General features: G+C 41.4%; 1 protein-coding gene across 1 annotated transcript; it reads left to right on the top strand.

Annotated features, from left to right (window-relative positions):
• Positions 1-9,130: 9,130 nt before the first annotated feature.
• Positions 9,131-10,447, top strand: LOC142165092 (uncharacterized). Its single transcript, XM_075223722.1, has 2 exons — positions 9,131-9,178; positions 9,818-10,447. The coding sequence occupies exons 1-2, from the start codon at positions 9,131-9,133 to the stop codon at positions 10,445-10,447; spliced, it is 678 nt and encodes a 225-aa protein (XP_075079823.1).
• The last annotated feature ends 8,591 nt before the right edge of the window (positions 10,448-19,038 follow it).

Here is a 19,038-nt window from a genome sequence, read left to right as displayed (position 1 = left end):
CCCACATCCGGTGAGAATCAAACTGGCGTAGTTCGGGCAGATTGGACGAAAATAAACCAGAATATTTTTTGTCAAAATTTTGGTAGAGTTTCAGCATATTTTGGACATTGATTTTTCAAAACAAGTAATTATTTCTCCGAGCCCTCACATTGATTTTCTTTTCCCAACTTTTCTCCTATTATTCATAAACCGGTCAACATGCAAATCCGAAGCAAATAAATGCACAAGTAACAAGTAGGATGCACCAGGATGGTCTTTTCATTTTGGGTACACCTGTTCTAGACAAACCCAACCCCTGTGTTGAGTCTCCTAAGTCAAATGCACGTGATGCAAACAAACACTCCTACTAGGGATCCGGCATGAGGCTTTGTTATACTAGGTTTAAAACCTGGGTTTATTGTTCTAGACCTGGCTTACCCGAGCAGACAACTCAGGCCGGGGGGGGGGCAGCGTACCGGGAATACAGAAGCTTCACTGGCTTAGCAACTTGTCCGAACCTCTTCTAAAATGGGATAAGACTCTAGACAGAAGATAAGCCACACGAAGTGTACCCTTCTCCATTATTTAGAAGACTCATAGAGAGGAAGGGTTTCGTAACAATTTATATACAGTTCACAAAATATCAAAGCGGTAAAGCATTTAGCACATTAGGCTCAAACATGTAGAAAGATCAGATAACAGATAAAGCCACTCATAACAGCTATTCTAAGCTCGAATTCTTGAACCCTGAACCAGAGATTCTGGGTTCGATCTCCCCAGCAGAGTCGCCAGAGCTGTCACACCTCCTTTTTACACACCCGAAGGTAGTATAAGGGAGTTTTTCCACTTTAAGTGACATTATTAGAAATGGAATTATTTATTCATTTTTTGTTCAGAGTCGCCACTTGGAATAGTTTTTTTTCTGGTGTCCCAAGTCACCGGTTTATTTTTAAAATCCCAAATCGAGAAAAATTCGACTTTCCTTTTGAAGTCTGCGAACCAGAAATTCTGAATAAGGAATTCTGTTAACCCGAGGGAAGGTGTTAGGCACCCCGTATTCCGTGGTTCTATCACGGTCGCTTAAACTATTATAATCGGCCTATTATCTGATTTTAACACATGTTTTAGCCTATGGTACATTTTAACTTATTAGCCGCTTTTAATTATTTTTAAGAAGATTCAACGTTATTTAAAATACGTCTTTGAACCACGCCACATGAAATGCACCCGCGGCCCACGACACATTTTATTTAACGTTGTTGAGATTTAGATTTGGGTCACATGAAATGCACACCCGAGTTTTAGGAAGGTAATATTATTAAAATACGCGCCTAAAGCAGCTACGCGTTTTAGCTTTGCGAAGGCCATGGAAATTTGTTAAATGGCACGCCTCGAGTTCTAAGTATTTTAAAAGAAATAATTAAATGAGGGCCACTCATTTGAGATTTTATTTGGCGCGGCACACCTCAATTCCATTTTTAAAGGATATTCAAGCTAAAATTCGGAGGGCCATAGACTATTTGCATCACTAATATGGCTCACCTCAGTTGATTAAAGAAGAAACTCAATTATCTAAACATTAAAGGGCCAAGACTATATTATGGTGCAAACTAACAAAATATACCTTTGAGAAGAAGAATTAATGTTTTAAAGTTAAACTTGGGCCTACTGTGAGGCCCAATAGACTGTAGTATTCTTTTGAATTGCAAATGACCATCAGTACAAGCTAAGGTCTACGAGAGAACCCCAGCTTCAGCCAGTAAAACAGCTTACTGGGTCGAACCCACGCAACAACACAAAGGCCAAATTCAACTTTATATCCCAAAGCACTACTTACGTTTCAATTAGCAAATACATATAAATGGAATTGAACTTTTGTTCTTCAAGTTTGAAACTATTGCTGAACATTACAATCCCACGGTTTCCAATTAAACCTGCTCATAATAAAATTAAAATGAAACCAAACCTATTATTGCAATACTACAGATCATTTTCCTTAAATCACAATGACAATACTCAGAAGTCTAAGAACACATTCAGCCAAAATAATGGGTGAACACGTGAGCAATTGAATACGACTAAACTAAAGAATGACTCAGTGCTAATTTCAGCAAGACCAATTACAATTATCGAGCTACTTCCACATGTATGGATTCAGTCTTCCAACAGTCCCGATTCAATTAAAAATGAAGTTATTTATTTAACATACAGATTATCTAAACAGTACAACATGCTCAAATAGAAAAGGAATCCAAAGTGAAACAGAATGAATAAAAGACAGTTGAAATAGGGCTTTCAAATCCTTCTTTCTCATTTTTCATTCTTCAAATCCAACATTCAACAATCAATAGCTTTATAGTGTGTACCTAAAACGAGACAGAACCAAAACCAAGTAGGGACAGTTAGCTAGCAGCTTAGTAGCACAACAACAGATTTGAGTAACAATCAGCAAAACCTAAACTCAACACAAGTTGACATACAGCAAACCCCAGGACCCAACTTTGAACTAGTTTCCAAACCCAAATCAACTCATATTCAACCTCAAGTAAACCAGAAGATGCTTCAGAACTTTGAAAACTTTTAGAAATCCAAACCAGAAATCAATGGAACAGTGAAAACTTTAAACAAACTGAACCCAAAGCTTTTCAGCACAAGATCAAGCTATTTTCACTCAAAAGGATTCAGAAATTGTTTTGTAATCAAAGAATAACTTAAAATTCAGGGCAGAATTCCAATGGAATAGTATTTTCTTCCTAAATTTTAACCGTTTGGTCTTTTTTTTTTCTTGATTCGTCTAGCTCTCTCTCTCCAATCTCTAAAATCTAAATTGAACCCCAAGTAACTATACCTTTATATGCAAGTTACTAGGGTAGCCTTAAGAGTTTAGTTATTTCATTTTTAGTCCTTTTCAAATTTTCCTTTTTGCTACTTAGTCCTTCATTTTCTGACCTGCTGATCAAGTTAGTCTATTTTTGCAGCTTCTAGGCACCTTCCTAAGTGGTTACTGAGAGATTCCCTATGCCCTTTACCCAAAATACCTCCTTAATGCTCTGTTTTTACTTTGAAGCCCAGCCAGACTTCGAGTATGGGCTATGAATCCCCAAACATGCTCAATGTTTCAATAGACATGGGCTCAGACTCAAACCAAATAGAATTCCTTTAGAATGAGGTCTTAGACTGACCTTAGAGCCCAAATAACAAAGGTGAAACCCAAACAAATTCAGAAAACTTAAAAACCAAACAAATCGACTAATTAATGATCCCAAACAGGCAGGGAACTAATTAAGCTAAGTGACCAAACCAAAAGTTCTAACAGGACAATTAATAGAACTAGGCAAATCAGAAAACAAATTAAAAGAGAGGAAAAGAACAAAGGTGACACATAGACGATTTTGAAAACAAGAATGAACGAGACTTACCGGCTAAACTTGAAATCAAAACTGAGGCACTGATTCGACCCAAAACAGTGGCTAACGTTTGTTCTTGGTGAAGAGCAAACGAGTGACACTATTTTGTGCCAAAACCAACTTGAAACAACCGGAAAATACCTAAAATGACTTGCATACATGATTCCGACTTTAGGCTCTTAGGGCTCGACTCTTCGATTTGATATTCAAGGAGTTCCAGAGATGTTCGAAGGAATCTGCATGAGGATTTGGAATGAGGGAGAGAAGACGGTCCTAGGGTGTTAATTTGGGGCCAATTAGAGGTGGCGCCGCCGCCGGAGAAAACAAGGGCGGCGCTAGGGTTTCTCCTTGGAATAGATTCGAGACGTTCCAGAGTGATCCAAAAGAAAAGAGTGACAGATTTGGGATGATGAAGGCTTGCGGGTTCTTTGGTGTTAATCTGGGGTCGGTTGGTGGTGGCGCCGCCACCCTCAGGCGGTGGGATTTCAGGGCGGCTGCTAGGGTTTCGGTTCCGTTTCTAGAGAGGGTGAGATGAGAGATAAGAGACGGGGGTAGGGGTAACGTTTGGACAAGTATATTTAATTGATACCCCAGTTCCGGACCGTTGGATTAGGGAGATCCAATAGTCGCGATTGAATGCATACAAAACGGGGTCGTTTTGGTTATGGGGGGTGTTGGACCGGGTGAGACGGGTTTTGGGCTTGGGTAGACGGGTTTCAGGGGGTTGAATTAATTGGGCTTGGGGAATTTCATGGATTTGGCCCAAAAAATCTGGTTCTTCAATTCCTTTCCTTTTCTTTTTTATTTCAAAATTCTTTTCCTTTCAAAATTTAAAAAATAAAAAATCTAAATTAATCCTTAAATCAAATTATCCTACTAAATTAAGTTAATTAACTCTAAATAATAATTACCACAACTAATTAAATACCAAATTATAAGAAAAACTACAAAATTCGAAGCTAAAAAATTAAAAAATGCAAAAATGAGTTATTTTTTTTTGATTTTTCCATTTTTGTAAAACATTAATTTACTAATTAATCTCAAAAAATGTAAAATTAACTCCTAAATGCAATGCGTGATATTTTTGCTATTTTTCATGATTTAAATAAAATTAAGTATGCGCACAAAATGTAAACAAACACGAAAATTGAGCAATTAATTCCTAAAACCTAAATAATAAAAAGAAAATTCCTAATTTTGGCGATTCTGTAGGAGTAATTCATGCGAGGCAAAAATTACATTCTCACAGCCCGCCCGGTCTCTGATTCTCATACTTTACCTGTTGACAATTTAAACACCGAGCTACAAACCCAACTATGTCTTTCTTCATTTTTCTCCACCAATAATGCTGCCTCAAATCTTGGTACATCTTTGTGGCACCCGGATGAATAGAATACCGCGAACTGTGGGCTTCTTCAAGAATCAATTCACGTAACCCATCTATATTTGGAACACAAATTCGACCTTGCATCATCAATACCCCATCATCTGCGATAGTAACATCTTTGGTATCATCGTGCTGAACTGTGTCCTTTAAGACAAGTAAATGTGGATCAACATACTGGCGCTCTCTAATGCGGTCATATAAAGAAGACCGAGAAACCACACAAGCTAGAACCCGACTGGGCTCCGAAACATCTAATCTCACAAACTGATTGGCCAAGGCTTGAACCTCCAGTGCTAATGGCCTCTCTGCTACTGGTAGATACGCTAAACTACCCAAACTCTCTGCCTTTCAACTCAATGCATCGGCCACCATATTGGCCTTCCCCGGATGATACAAAATGGTGATATCATAATATTTAAGTAACTCTAACCACCTCTGCTGTCGCAAATTAAGATCCTTCTATTTGAATAGATGTTGTAGACTCCGATGGTCAGTATAGACCTCACAATGGACACTGTACAAATAATGCCTCCAAAATTTAAGGCATGAACAATAACTACTAATTCGAGGTCGTGAACAGGATAATTCTTCTCATGCACTTTCAGCTGTCTGGATGCGTAGGCAATCACCCTACCATCTTGCATCAACACCGCTCCAAGAAAAAACGCGATGCATCACAATACACAGTATAAGAACTGGTACCTGTAGGCAAAACCAATACTGGAGCAGTAGTCAAAGTTGTCTTGAGCTTTTGGAAGCTCTCCTCACACTCCTCGGACCATCTGAACGGAGCACCCTTCTGGGTCAACCTGTTCATAGGTGCATCAATAGAAGAGAAACCCTGTACAAATCGGCGATAATACCCTGCCAAGCCAAGAAAACTCTGAATCTCTGTAGCTGAGGATAGCCTAAGCCAACTCTGAACTACCTCTATCTTCTTCAGATCCACCTTGATTCCTTCACTAGACACTAGGTGTCCCAAGAATGCCATAGAACTAAGCTAGAACTCACACTTAGAGAATTTGGCATAAAGTTTCTCCTCCCTTAGCCTCTGTAATACAATACCCAAGTGTTGTGCATGTTCCTCCTGGCTATGTGAGTACACCAGGGTATCATCAATAAATACCACGACAAATGAATCAAGATATGGCTGAAATACACTATTCATTAAGTGCATAAATGTTGCTGGGGCATTAGTCAACCCAAAAGACATTACAAGAAATTCATAGTGACCATAACGGGTCCTGAATGTCGTCTTTAGAATATTCGAATCATGAATTTTCAACTGATGATAGCCAGACCGCAAATCAATTTTTAAAAATACCTTGGCACCCTGTAGCTGATCAAATAGGTCATCAATATGAGGCAATGGGTACCTGTTCTTCACTGTAACCTTGTTCAGCTGTTGATAATCAATACACATGCACATTGAGCCATCTTTTTTCCTTATAAACAAGACTGGAGCACCCCACGGTGATATACTGGGCTGAATGAAACCCTTATCAAGCAACTCTTGTAGTTGTTCTTTTAATTCTGCTGGGGCCATACAATATGGTGGAATAGAAACGGGCTAAGTGCCCGGTATCAAATCAATACAAAATCAATATCTCTGTCTGGTGGCATACCCGGCAAATCTGTAGGAAACATATTCGGGAAGTCTCGCACTATCGGTACAGAATTAATAGTAGGAGTATCTGCATCAACATCTCTTACAAAAGCCAAATATGATAGACACCCCTTCCCAACCATTCTATGGGCCTTTAAGTAAGAAATTACTCTACTGGGAACATATTCTAGAGAACTTTTCCACTCGACCTTGGGAAATCCTGGCATATCTAGTGTCACAGTTTTTGCGTGACAGTCCAGGATCGCATGACATGGAGACAACCAATCCATACCCAAAATCACATCAAAATCAACCACACTGAGCGATAGGAGATCAACTCTGGTCTCCAGTTCCCCAATAGTTACCATGCACGACTGATACACATGGTCCACAATAATAGTATCACCCACCGGTGTAGATACACGAACAAATAAAGTTAAGGACTCATGGGGCATATCCAGATAACGAGCAAAATATGATGAAACATATGAGTACGTGGAACCAGGGTCAAATAATATAGAAGCTTCCCCGTGGCACACTGAGACAATACCTGTGATCACTGCATCTGAAGCAATGGCATCTGGTCTGGCAGGAAGGGCATAGAATCGGGCCTGACCTCCACCTGATCGGTCTCCCCCTCTAGAGCGATTTCGATGCTTTTGCAACTGGCTGACCGCACAGTTAAAAGGCCGACAAGGATTCTTGATGATGTGCTGGTACAAGTGGGGATATTTGCATTCCCTGTAGACTTTGTTATTCAGGACTGCCAGGTAGATGAGAAGATACTCATTAGTCTACGGAGGTCATTCTTAGCCACTAGAAGAGCATTGATTGATTGTGAAACTGGGGAATTAAAAATCAGGTTGAGCGATGAAGACAACGTTCAACAATCCATGAGGAGACCCAGTGAATATGCTAATTGCTTCTTAGTGGAGGCAGTAGATGTGATCCTCCATGAAGATGATGAGATCCTGACTTCTAAAGATCCATTGGGGGATTGCTTGACAAATTTAGAGGAGATAGATGGTGAAGGGTTGGCAAAGTGGGTCATGACACTCGAAGGCCAAGGATTCTGGAAGAGGGAGCCTCAGTTCGAGTCCCTTGAGTTATAAAAGAGGGCTACACCACCAGCAAAACCATCAGTAGAGGAACCACCCAAACTGGAGCTGAAACCGCTTCCAGCTCACCTTAGGTATGCTTTCTTAGGGCCTAATTCTACTTTACCTGTTATTATATTATCCGGTTTGCTAGCTGTGCAAATAGAGCAACTCCTACAAGTGTTACAAGAATGTAAGACTACCATTGGTTGGACCATGGCAGACATAAAGGGTATCGGCCCAGCTTTTTGTATGCACAAGATTCTCTTGGAAGAAGGTCACAAACCTTTCAGAGAACATCAATGAAGGTTGAACCCAAATATGAAAGAGGTGGTGAAGAAGGAAGTGATCAAATGGTTAGATACGGGTATCATCTTCCCCATCTCTGACAGCAATTGGGTCAGCCCTGTTTAGTGTGTGCCGAAAAAGGGAGGAATGACGGTCGTTCAAAATGAGATTAACAAGTTGATCTCAACTCGTACAGTAACGGGATGGCGCATTCGTATGGATTACTGGAAATTGAACACAGCTACTCGGAAGGACCATTTTCCCTTGCCATTCATTGACCAAATGTTGGACAAGTTGGCTGGGCGATCTCACTTCTATTTCTTAGATGGATATTCGGGGTACAACTAGATCTCAATAGCCCCCGAAGTCAGAGAGAAAACATCATTCAACTGTTCGTATGGCATCTTTTCCTTTCGGAGAATGCCTTTTGGGCTTTGTAATGCACCAGCGACATTTCAACGGTGTATGTTAGCCATTTTCACGGACACGGTTGAAGACATTATGGAGGTATTTATGGATAATTTCTCCATGGTGGGGGATTTATTTGAGGACTATCTACACAACTTAAGAAGAGTGCTCAGAAGATGCGTGGAGACAAATTTAGTGCTGAATTGGGAGAAGTGCCATTTTATGGTACAAGAAGGGATAGTCTTGGGGCATCGAGTGTCCAGTAAAGGAATCGAGGTTGACCATGCTAAGGTTTACGTTATTGAGAAGTTGCCACCGCCTACTTCAGTCAAGGCAGTGAGAAGTTTCCATGGGCACGCTGGGTTCTACAGGCGATTCATAAAAGATTTCTCTAAGATTGCTAACCCTTTATGTAAACTCCTTGAAAAGGATTAGCCCTTTGTGTTTTCTAATAATTGCAGGTTGGCATTTGAGGAGCTGAAGAAGATATTGGTGACTGCACCCATCATTGTTGCACCCAATTGGGAGCAACCGTCCGAGCTCATGTGCGACGCAAGTGACTATACTATAGGAGCAGTCTTGGGGCAGCAAAAGGATAAACTGATGCACCCAATTTATTATGCAAGCAGAATGCTAAGCGGTGCACAACTCAATTACACTGTGACAGAAAAAGAGATGCTGGCTGTCGTTTTTGCATTCGACAAATTTAGGTCATACTTGATTGGTTCAAAAGTTATTGTTTACACTGACCATGCAGCAATTAGGTACCTGATAGAAAAGAAGATGTCAAAGCCATGCTTGATTCGCTGGGTTCGTTTGCTACAAGAATTCGATCTGGAAATCGGGGACAGAGAACCAAGTAGCTGACCACCTCTCGAGATTGGAAGGAGATGAAAGGAAGGTAGAGGTTGAGGATATAATAGAGATATTCCCGGATGAACAGTTACTAGCAGTGACAATGGAGGAGATGTCGTGGTATGCTGATATTGCTAATTATTTTCAAGTGGTATACCTTATGAACTCTCCTCAATTCAAAAGAAAAAGTTCTTTCGCGATTGTCAGTTTTATTATTAGGATGAACCTCTACTGTTTGAAATATGTGTAGATAACATGATCCGGAGGTGTATCCCCGAGAAAGATCAACATTCCATTTTGCAGGCTTGCCATGCTTCACCATATGGTGGACATTTTGGAGGAATTAGGACATCAACTAAGGTGTTGGAATCGGGGTTGTATTGGCCAACTCTATTCAAGGATACCCATGCTTGGGTCAAAAGTTGCGATGAATACCAAAGGACAGGCAACATATCTCGCCGACACGAGATGCCAATGACCAAAATTCAAGAGGTGGACGTTTTTGACATGTGGGGGATCAACTTTATGGGGCCATTTTGTCAGCGCGTATGGTAACAAATATATATTGGTAGAGGTTGACTATGTCTCCAAGTGGGTCAAAGTGGTGGCTCTCCCAACCAATGATGCAAAAGGGTTAGCAGGCTTTCTAAAGAAAAACATCTTCACACGTTTTGACACCCCGAGAGCTATAATCAGTGATGGTGGAACCCATTTTTGCAATAGAGCGTTCGCATGGCTGTTGGAGAAGTATGGATTTCGTCATAAAGTGACCACCCCTTACCACCCACAGTCGAGCGAGCAAGCTGACCTGTCCAACAGGGAAATTGAAAGTGTCCTTACAAAAATAGTGAATGCGACAAGGACTGATTGGGCGAAGAAGCTGGATGATGCATTGTGGGCGTACCGCACAACCTTCAAAACTCTAATTGGTATGTCACCATACAAGTTGGTGTTTGGGAAGGCATGCCACCTTTCGGTAGAGCTCGAGCGTAAAGCACTTTGGGCATTGCGGCAGTTTAACTTGGATATAGAGACAGCAGGCACCGGCAGAGTCATTGGGTTATATGAGCTCGAGAAATTCAGGTTCCAGGCATTTGAGAGTGCTAGATTATACAAAGAGATGATGAAACTACTGCATGATAAGCACATCTTGGATCAGAACTTCAAATTCAGAGATCTAGTGTTGTTATACAACTCGAGATTGAGATTGTTCTCGGGTAAGTTGAAGTCCCGATGGTCAGGACCCTTCAGAGTGGTGCAAATGTTCTTAAGTGGAGCTGTAATGATTGAATCAGAAGATGGGACGAATAGGTTCACAGTGAATGGGCAAAGGTTGAAATATTACCTTGGAATGGCAGAAGAGAAAGGGGATAGAAAGATAATAATGTCGGAAGAGCCCCAGTACACGAATGAGGAGTGATGATCCGAGCCTGCATCGTACCACAACGTTAAATCAAGCGTTGTATGGGAGGCAACCCATGAATGTTTTCTTTTTGTTTTCTTGTGTAATCTTAATGAAAAAAATCCTCGTGACCGCGACCACGGTCAATGATGAGTATTCTACCTCCCAGTTGCTCGACCCACCGTGACCGCGGTAAAACGAAAACATTCTGCCTCGAGGTATTTCACTCACTGCGGCCGCGGTGGAACCGCGGTCGACTGCGGCAATTCGCTGAGTTTCATCGCCCATGTAAGTAAAATTTCATTTTTTTATTTTCTTTATTTTCTTTTCTTTTCTAATTTTTGTTTTTCCCCCCTTTTAATTTCATTAAAACACTCGCCCCCCTCACTTTCCCCATCTTCTCTCTCTCTCTCTAAGAACCCTAAGTCTTCCTCCTCTCTTCTTCTTCTTCTTCTTCATTTCTCTCACAACCCCACCCATCTCCCCCAACCTCTATTCTTCTCACTCTCTACTTGTCCCAGGTATGGAATGCTTCTCTCTCTCTTCTCTAGTATTTTTGTTGTAGTTTTTATGTTAGTTCAATGTTTTAATTGTGTAGTATTTTTAGTAGATTTTTCTTTTGATTTTCCTGTTTGCTTTTTAATGGGTTATGTGCACAATGTTGTAGAGAGGTGTGTACTTGTGGGTGTTAGACTAATTGTTGTGGGGTGAAATGGTGAAGTACAAATTGTTGATTTGGGGGATGAATTGATGTATCCATGAGGGCTAATGTTTTTGGATAGTGCCCTGCTCATAAGGTGTTTGTGGAATTGCCCCAATGGAGTTCTAAGGGCTAATATGACCATGGTAGTGGTGAAGTCTGAGTAACTACCCATGGTTCACACAACTCACACCCTCACTAATAGGAGATTCTGTGTTTGGCAGGTACAATGCATCTATCTAGGAAGAGACGCAACACAGGGTCCTCCGCTAGTGGACCGGGCAGTTCTTCGAGAGCTCGGGGTCAAGCTAGTGCGGAGCAGTTTGATCATGCTAGGTTTGTCTCCAAACCTGCCGAGGACAGGTATAATGGCAAGGCATTAAAGAAATTGTTATAGGAGGTGCATATTGACCGGGAAGCTTTGCAAGTAGAATGCCCAAATATCTTTGCTGAGTTGAGGAGGTGTCAGCTGGACATCTTCTTTATTGTTGTTTTAAAGGCTAAATAATAACAAAATGCTCTAATTGGTTTTCTTTTGCTTCGCAGGGACTAATCCAAGTTAGGAAGATCCCATGGTGTGTTTTGGAGTCAAGAAGGTGGATGAAAGGCCAATCAAGAAGAACCCGAGCGAAAATAAGCAAGAAAGAGGCAAAGAGGACTGGGCTTGAAGCCACAGCGGCCGCGGCTGGACCGCGGTAGGCTAAGGAAGCGAGGTAGAATGTTTGTCTCTCACCGCGGTCGCGCCGCGTTCCTACCGCGATCGCGGTAGACTGTGTAGCTGCCCAGAACTTTTGGGACCAAAGTGTAAATCGGGGAAAACTTATTCCAAACCCTTATAAACTCAAGAAGCTCGCCCAAGAAAGTTTTAAGCTTGTTTTTAGACTAATTTGGATTCAAGAACAAGTGTGAGAAGAGCAACCAAACATTAGAGTTTTTCTATCTTCTCATTATTATTGCAAATGTACATCATGAATACTTTTGTAGTTTTATCTTGCTATGTTATGAGTAGCTAAACATTTGATTTAGGGTTGATGGAATCAATTGTTGGATGAAGTTTTGACTCAACTTTGTTATAATCGAGACGGGTTTATTATATGATTGTTCAACTATGTTTTGTATGTGAATAATTGAATGAGCCCTTGATTAATCGTGTCTAATTGCTTTGTGTTGCTTGAGAAAGAATACTAGGTTAGACTACTGTTGAACAACACCACTTTTGGGTAATTGAAGAGATTCATTACTTGAACTTAAAAGTGGGGTGAGAGATAACAAAACTTTGGTGGGATAATTCAGAGTTGCATAAATTATCAGCTGGAGTAGTTCGAGAGAATGCTCTAGTAAATTATCGTAGTTGATCGAGAGATAATTGCGATAACCCATAGCTCATAATCCTCATAGAGTATTACGGCGAGATTATAGCAAGAGAGTTAAGACTTAAGCTAGCAATTGGGAAAATCAATACCCTAGACCTTTTTACCATTGAATTATCTTTGATTCAGTATATTGTTAGTTTTAATATCATTTTGAAGTAGTTAAACAAAAACCCAATATTTATTGATAAAAATCTTGCATCTGTAAATCATTTGGGCTAATAGCATCACCAAGAGTTGTAATAGATAGGTTAGTTCCCTGAGGATTCGACTCCGAACTTAAAAATCGGATTATATTTGCAACGACTGCTTTGTCTTTTATAAGGCATAGTTGGGCGTGATCACTTTTAAATCGGATGTTCATATAGTATTCTCTCTTCTTGTGGAGCGGGCTGAACGCCTCGGCAGTATAATAGATTCATCTATGGTTGGTGTCGCTCGACCTTCGGCAATGTACACATTATTCTGGATCGGACCATACAAACTCGACATAAATCATGCGTGTTAATGCTTGGAGCCCGAATACACTTGATATTATTTTTATGAATTGAGAGGTTAAAATTTATTTATTAGCCCAAAATTTATGTGGAGTTAATATGTGTTAGTTGAAGACTTTTGGAATTTACTATCATCTAAAGTATCATTTAATCACCGCTTGCTATTGTGTTATTATTATTATTCACATATTCCATGCCTATTTAACATTCCTGTATTTTATTGTTGGTCTACAGTAAGTGTCGATGTCGACGCCTCGTCACTACTTCTTCGAGGTTAGACTGGATACATACTGAATACATATTGTTAATGTACTCATGCTATACTTCTACACTAATCGTGCAGGATCTGAGGCAAGTGCATCTGGCAGTCATTCCGGCGTGCACCCCCGTTACCCAGAGGCTTAGTAGTGAGCTGCTTTTTTGAGTTCGTTCTGCAACACCCGGAGTCTCTCTTTTGTATTTACTTTCTGTCTACTCTATTCCCGACAGTAGCTTAGTGTTTTGTATATTATACTAGTTGTTCATATACTTATGACACCGGGTCTTGAAAGCATGCTAGTAGACATTTGATGGTTTTGGGGTATTTATATCACTATACTTGCTCCTTTATGAGCTTTTGCTTACTTTACTCAATTTTACACTTCGCATTTGCTTAATAAATACAAATAAACTATTTTGAAATTATTAAAAAGAATAAATACATGGCTAGTTCATACATTGGCTTGCCTAGCGGTGACGTTGGGCGCCATCACGGCCTATAAGAGAAATTGGGTCATGACAACACGGTATTAGAGCACTAGGTTCACGTAGGTCTCACAAGTTATGAGAAGGCCTAATAGAGTCTTGCGGATTGGTGCAGAGATGTCCGTACTTATCTTTGAGAGGCTATAGGGTATTAGGAAACTACTCCTTTTTCATCTCCTATTGTTTAGTTGATGTTATGCTAAGTATCTTTCTCTTATTCTCTCACAGACGGTGAGAACGCGCTCGGCAAATGTACCCGACCATGGAGGAGCTGCTCCCCCTGTTGCTAGAGGCAGAGGCCGATGGAGGGTTCCAGCTCGTTGTAGTGGACGAGGATGTCCTAGAGTTGCTCTAGCTGTGCAACCAGTAGATCCAATGGAGGATCCTGCTATTGAGGAGCAGGGTGAGGTGCCTGCAAGCGGAGCTAGCCCCAATTGATTTCATGTCCGCACCAGGATTCCAGGAGGTCATGGGTTGTATGCTGCGGTTCATGGATTCTATGACTCAAGCTAGTTTATTTCTAGGAGACCTAGCCACATCTCAAGAGGGGACGGGGAACACAGACCCCTCCCGCTCAGGCTCCAGGGCATGCAGCTGCTGTATATCATACCCCGGATGCACTACCCGTGGGCGGAGCTCAACGAGTTGCAACAACTATACTTGAGCCCAGACCAGTGTGGCCTGTGATAACTAGGGATTTTAATGCATTTTATACTCCTTCTTGCTTATGCTTTGATTAGAAATTCATACAAAATAGTCCCAAAAGGCTCACAAGTTGTGCTTGATTGCAGGTTTGATCAACAAAGTGACAATATGTCAAAGATCAGCTCAAAAAGGAGTGAAACTTGCACAAGTCCCAATACAAGACAAAGCTCAGGCAAAAGACGCCCAGTGCGGCCGCACTACATTCTATGCGGTCCGCACTGTGAGGTTCAGAGTGCATGATTTTCAAGGCACAAAGGCAATGCAACCACACTAGGATTTGTGCGGTCCGCACTGAAGGCAATGTGGTTGCACTCAATTTTGTGCGGTCCGCAGAACCCAAGATCAGAGAAGTGCCAGTTTCAAGGATTCAAGTCAATGCGGTCCGCATTCCATTTTGTGCGGACCACACTAGAAGCCTCTGCGACTGTAGTCCATTTTCTGCGGTCTACAGTGCCTGTGTTCAGAGAGTCAGATCTTCAGATTCATAGCCCTAGTGCGGCCGCACACCATTTTGTGCGGTCCGCACTAACCCCGTAGGGGCAATTTTGTCCAGAATTTTCAGCTTAGTATAAATAGCTTCTTTTCCCCTTTTTTAGGGTATCAGATATTATAATTAAGCAGCTGCACTCGTGGGTTCGAGATTCTTAGCTATTTTGGGCAATTTTATCTACTTTTCATCATTGAATCTTGTTATTTAGTTTAGCAATTAATTAACATGAGTTGTTCTTCATCTATTTCTTGTTTTTCTTCTTTAATTACGAGTAACTAAACCCATAAGCTAGGGTTGTGGCTCACCCTAGTGTGGGTAATTGATGGGTCTTGTATTTTAGGGCTAAATTGACTATGGGTGTTTGATATTTGGGCCTATTTCATGGTTAATTTCTGAATCAGTGGTTGCAAACACTAGTTTGTGTTTAGTTGACTTGGGTTCTTCTTGAGAAAGAGAGCCTAAGTCTCCGAAATTGGTCCAACAAGGAATTGAGGCGTACTCAAGAGATTGATAGCCCCAATTAAAGGGTTAAACCTCGAGAGAGTAATACCCGACTTGAACCCTAGTTGCTTGTGCAAATTTGCATGCCCAATTGGTCTTGAGAAAGTCAATTCGGGCAAAATCACTCGAACCACCGAGAGGTGTAGAGTGGGTAAAATAGTGCAACGGTTATATCATACTCCCCAATCATGTCAAATGTGCCTTAGACTCAAGTACCCGTCAATTGACCACCTAGGCGGAAGTCACTACCCTAGTGCCTTTTAAATCATTTGAACAACCCGTAACATTAACTCTTAGCTTAATTTAGTTGCATTTACCATTTGTAGTTTGATAATAGTAGAAGTAAAAAGAAAACCCCAAAAATGATTAGAAGTGTAATTTGGAATACATACGCAATCTTAAACTAGATAGATACTCGATTTTAAATTCTAGCTCTTTGTGGAAATCGATTATAACCCAAAATCAGGTAAAAGCTGCTCCGACCCTCTCTCGCTACTCAATAGTAGTGCGGAGTAGGCTGCGATCACCTTTTTGGCGCCGTTTCCGGGGAGCTAACGGCTTTAGCTATCTATTTAGTTAGTTTTGTGTATTGTTCTTCTTTCCTTCTTTGTTACTTACTTGTTTGTGTCATAACTCATGTACCAAATGGCAGCGAACAACGCTAATAACCCTCTTCGAAACGTGATTGTGGGGGATGAGGAAGATGATGTCGGGGAAGATGAGGTGCCTCTTGTACCTCAAGGACAACGTAGAGGCCGCAATGCCAATGCTAATCCGAATGGTGATATTCCAGACCCTCCTCTGCCACCTCCAAGAGTGTCACCCAGAGTACTTCCGAACCAGGGCTCCCAGAGTACTTTCGGGCGGGCAATTTTCAGATAACCAATGTGATGTTGACCTTACTTGAGCAGCGTGGGTATTTCACGGGCACTTCAAATCAAAATGCCTACAAACATCTCAAGGGGTTCATGGACACATGCTAGGGGAGCAAGCAGACGAATGTGTCCGAGGATGCTCTTAGGTTGAGACTTTTCCCATTCTCACTTCGGGGGAGGCATTAGATTGGCTCGAGCGACTTCCCAGCCATTCCATCACAACTCTGAATAACTTGGCGGATAAATTTATTGCTAAATTTTTCTCGCCGGGGCATATGGCGGCGTTGCGTGATATGATATTGGCTTTCAAGCAAGAGCCCACGGAACCTTTGCATGAGATTTGGGAGCGGTATATAACGATGGTGAAAGAATGCCCCAACAATGATATGACCAATGCTATGATCCAACAAACCTTCTACCGGGGCATTAGCACCACAAACCAATGCATAGTGAACCAACTTACCGGGGTCAATTTTATGAAGCTATCATATGATGAGGCATGTGATGTACCTGACGAGATGGCTGACACTTCTTCCGCATGGCAAAGTAGAGCCAATGTGCCTTAAGGTGACCCCACAGTTATTCATTTGCACAAGGAACTACATGATCATGGGCAAGCTATAGCTGAGCTTACAACTACTATGAACCAATTGGCAAAGGCACAGTTGCAACAAGTTCAAAATCCTCGCCAAGTGAATGCCATGGAGGGTGTTAATATGCTTGTCAACAAAAAAAGGCAAAGAAGGCAACAAAACCAAGGGAATTCTGAGCAATTTGATGATGAATGTGATGGGTTTCAAAATGATGGTTATGATGAACAAAGTGAAGAGGTTCAATATGTGAACAATTATTAAGGCTAACAGGGCAACTCTTCCAACCAACAATAGTGGAGACCTCAAGGTAATTGGGGAAATCAACAACAAAACAGTGGTAATTGGGGGAACAACAACCAAAACAACAACTGGGGTAATTAGAACAACAATCAAAGCAACCAAGGGAATTGGAATGGTAATAACAATAACCAAGGTGGATGGAACAATGGAAATCAAGGAAACCAGGGGCAAGGCTTTCAAAGGCCCCTAATGTACCAACAACCGAACAATCCACCCCCATTTCCATCTCAAGGTCCTAGTTCTTCTGGCAATGATATGGGTCGAATTGAAATGATGTTCGAGCAGATGATGAAGAAGAATGCGTATTCTTATGCACAGTTGGCTTCCCATAATACCTTTATCAGAAATTTAGAGGTGCAATTAGGCCAAATCTCTCAGTCTTTAAATACTCGCCCGAAGGGTGCTCTACCAAGTGATACGGTAGTGAACCCGAAGGGTGGAAACAATCATATGATGGCGGTTACAACAAGAAGTGGGAGAGGCGGTGATGTGAATGCCTCTAAGAAAAAGCAAGTTTTGGGTGATGATGTTGAGTTGCAAGAAGAAGAAGCCCCTTTGGAAGTTGAAGATGTGGTTGATGAAAATGTGAACAATGAAGTGAGGATTGATATTCAAGATCGAGGTGGAAACTCAAAATGACGTGAACCCGTCTAGGGAACACGTAATAGACATGCCAGAGCCGGTTGTGCCTAAAGCCAAGGCACCTTTGCCAAGGACACCTCCACCTTATCCTCAAAGGCTCAAGAAGCAAAAGAATGATAATCAGTTTAAGAAGTTCATTGACATGATGAAGAGCTTGTTCATTAATGTCCCTTTGGTGGAGGCTCTTGAACAAATGCCGGGCTATGCAAAATTCATGAAAGACTTGGTCACAAAGAAGCGTTCTATGGATTGTGAAACTATAAAGATGACTCATCAAGTTAGTGCTATAGTGCATTCAATGGCCCCGAAGCTTGAAGATCCTGGTGCCTTCACCATTCCTTGCACCATTGGGAGTGTGGATTTTGCCAAGGCTCTATGTGATTTGGGAGCTAGTATCAATTTGATGCCCTACTCAGTTTTCAAAACTTTGGGTATTGGACAACCTAGGCTGACTTTCATGAGGTTACAAATGGCGGATAGATCGATGAAGAGATCTTTGGGTATTATTGATGATGTGCTTGTCCGTGTGGAAAAATTTATCTTGCCAGCTGACTTTGTGATCTTGGACTGCGAAGTGGACTACGAAGTTCCAATCATATTGGGAAGACCTTTCCTAGCTACGGGGAAGGCATTGGTAGATGTGGAAGCAGGGGAACTCACCTTCCGGGTGGGTGATAAAAAGGTGGTTTTTCATATGTGCAAGTCTATGAAGCAGCCCAACAGTACCGAGGTGTGCTCTTTTGTTGACCTCGTCACAACAGTGATAATTGATGACACCAGCGCAATAATCAATGTGGAGGATCCATTGGAGTCCGTATTGTTGAATCTTGATGTCAATGAGGATGCAAGCCGAGTGGAGTGTGTGAATGATTTATATGGAATGAGCTCTTATTCTTATGAGCCTAGGAAATTGTCTTTGGATCTCGAGAATAGAAAGACTCCACCAACCAAACCGTCAATTGAGGAACCTCCGGTATTGGAGTTGAAACCACTTCCTCCACACCTCAAGTATGAGTTCTTAGGCTCAAATTCTACTTTGCCAGTTATTCTTTCTTCTTGCCTTACTAACATGCAGATTGATGCCACATTGGCAGTGCTTCAAAAGTGGAAAAAGGCAATTGGATGGACTTTAGCTGATATTCGGGGAATAAGCCCTGCATTCTGTATGCACAAGATTATTCTAGAAGATGAT

The sequence above is a fragment of the Nicotiana tabacum genome, chromosome 10, assembly GCF_000715075.1.
Source record: "Nicotiana tabacum cultivar K326 chromosome 10, ASM71507v2, whole genome shotgun sequence".
NCBI lineage: Eukaryota > Viridiplantae > Streptophyta > Magnoliopsida > Solanales > Solanaceae > Nicotiana > Nicotiana tabacum.
The sequence above is the reverse complement of the archived record's forward strand: the minus strand, read 5'-3'. Positions and strand labels throughout refer to the sequence as shown.

Bases quoted from the DNA above. Each gene is read 5' to 3' on its own strand.
- LOC142165092 (XM_075223722.1), top strand. From the start codon at position 9,131: ATGGAGGAGATGTCGTGGTATGCTGATATTGCTAATTATTTTCAAGTG. The intron at 9,179-9,817 runs GTATACCTTATG...TACCACCCACAG, and splicing joins TTGCTAATTATTTTCAAGTG to TCGAGCGAGCAAGCTGACCT.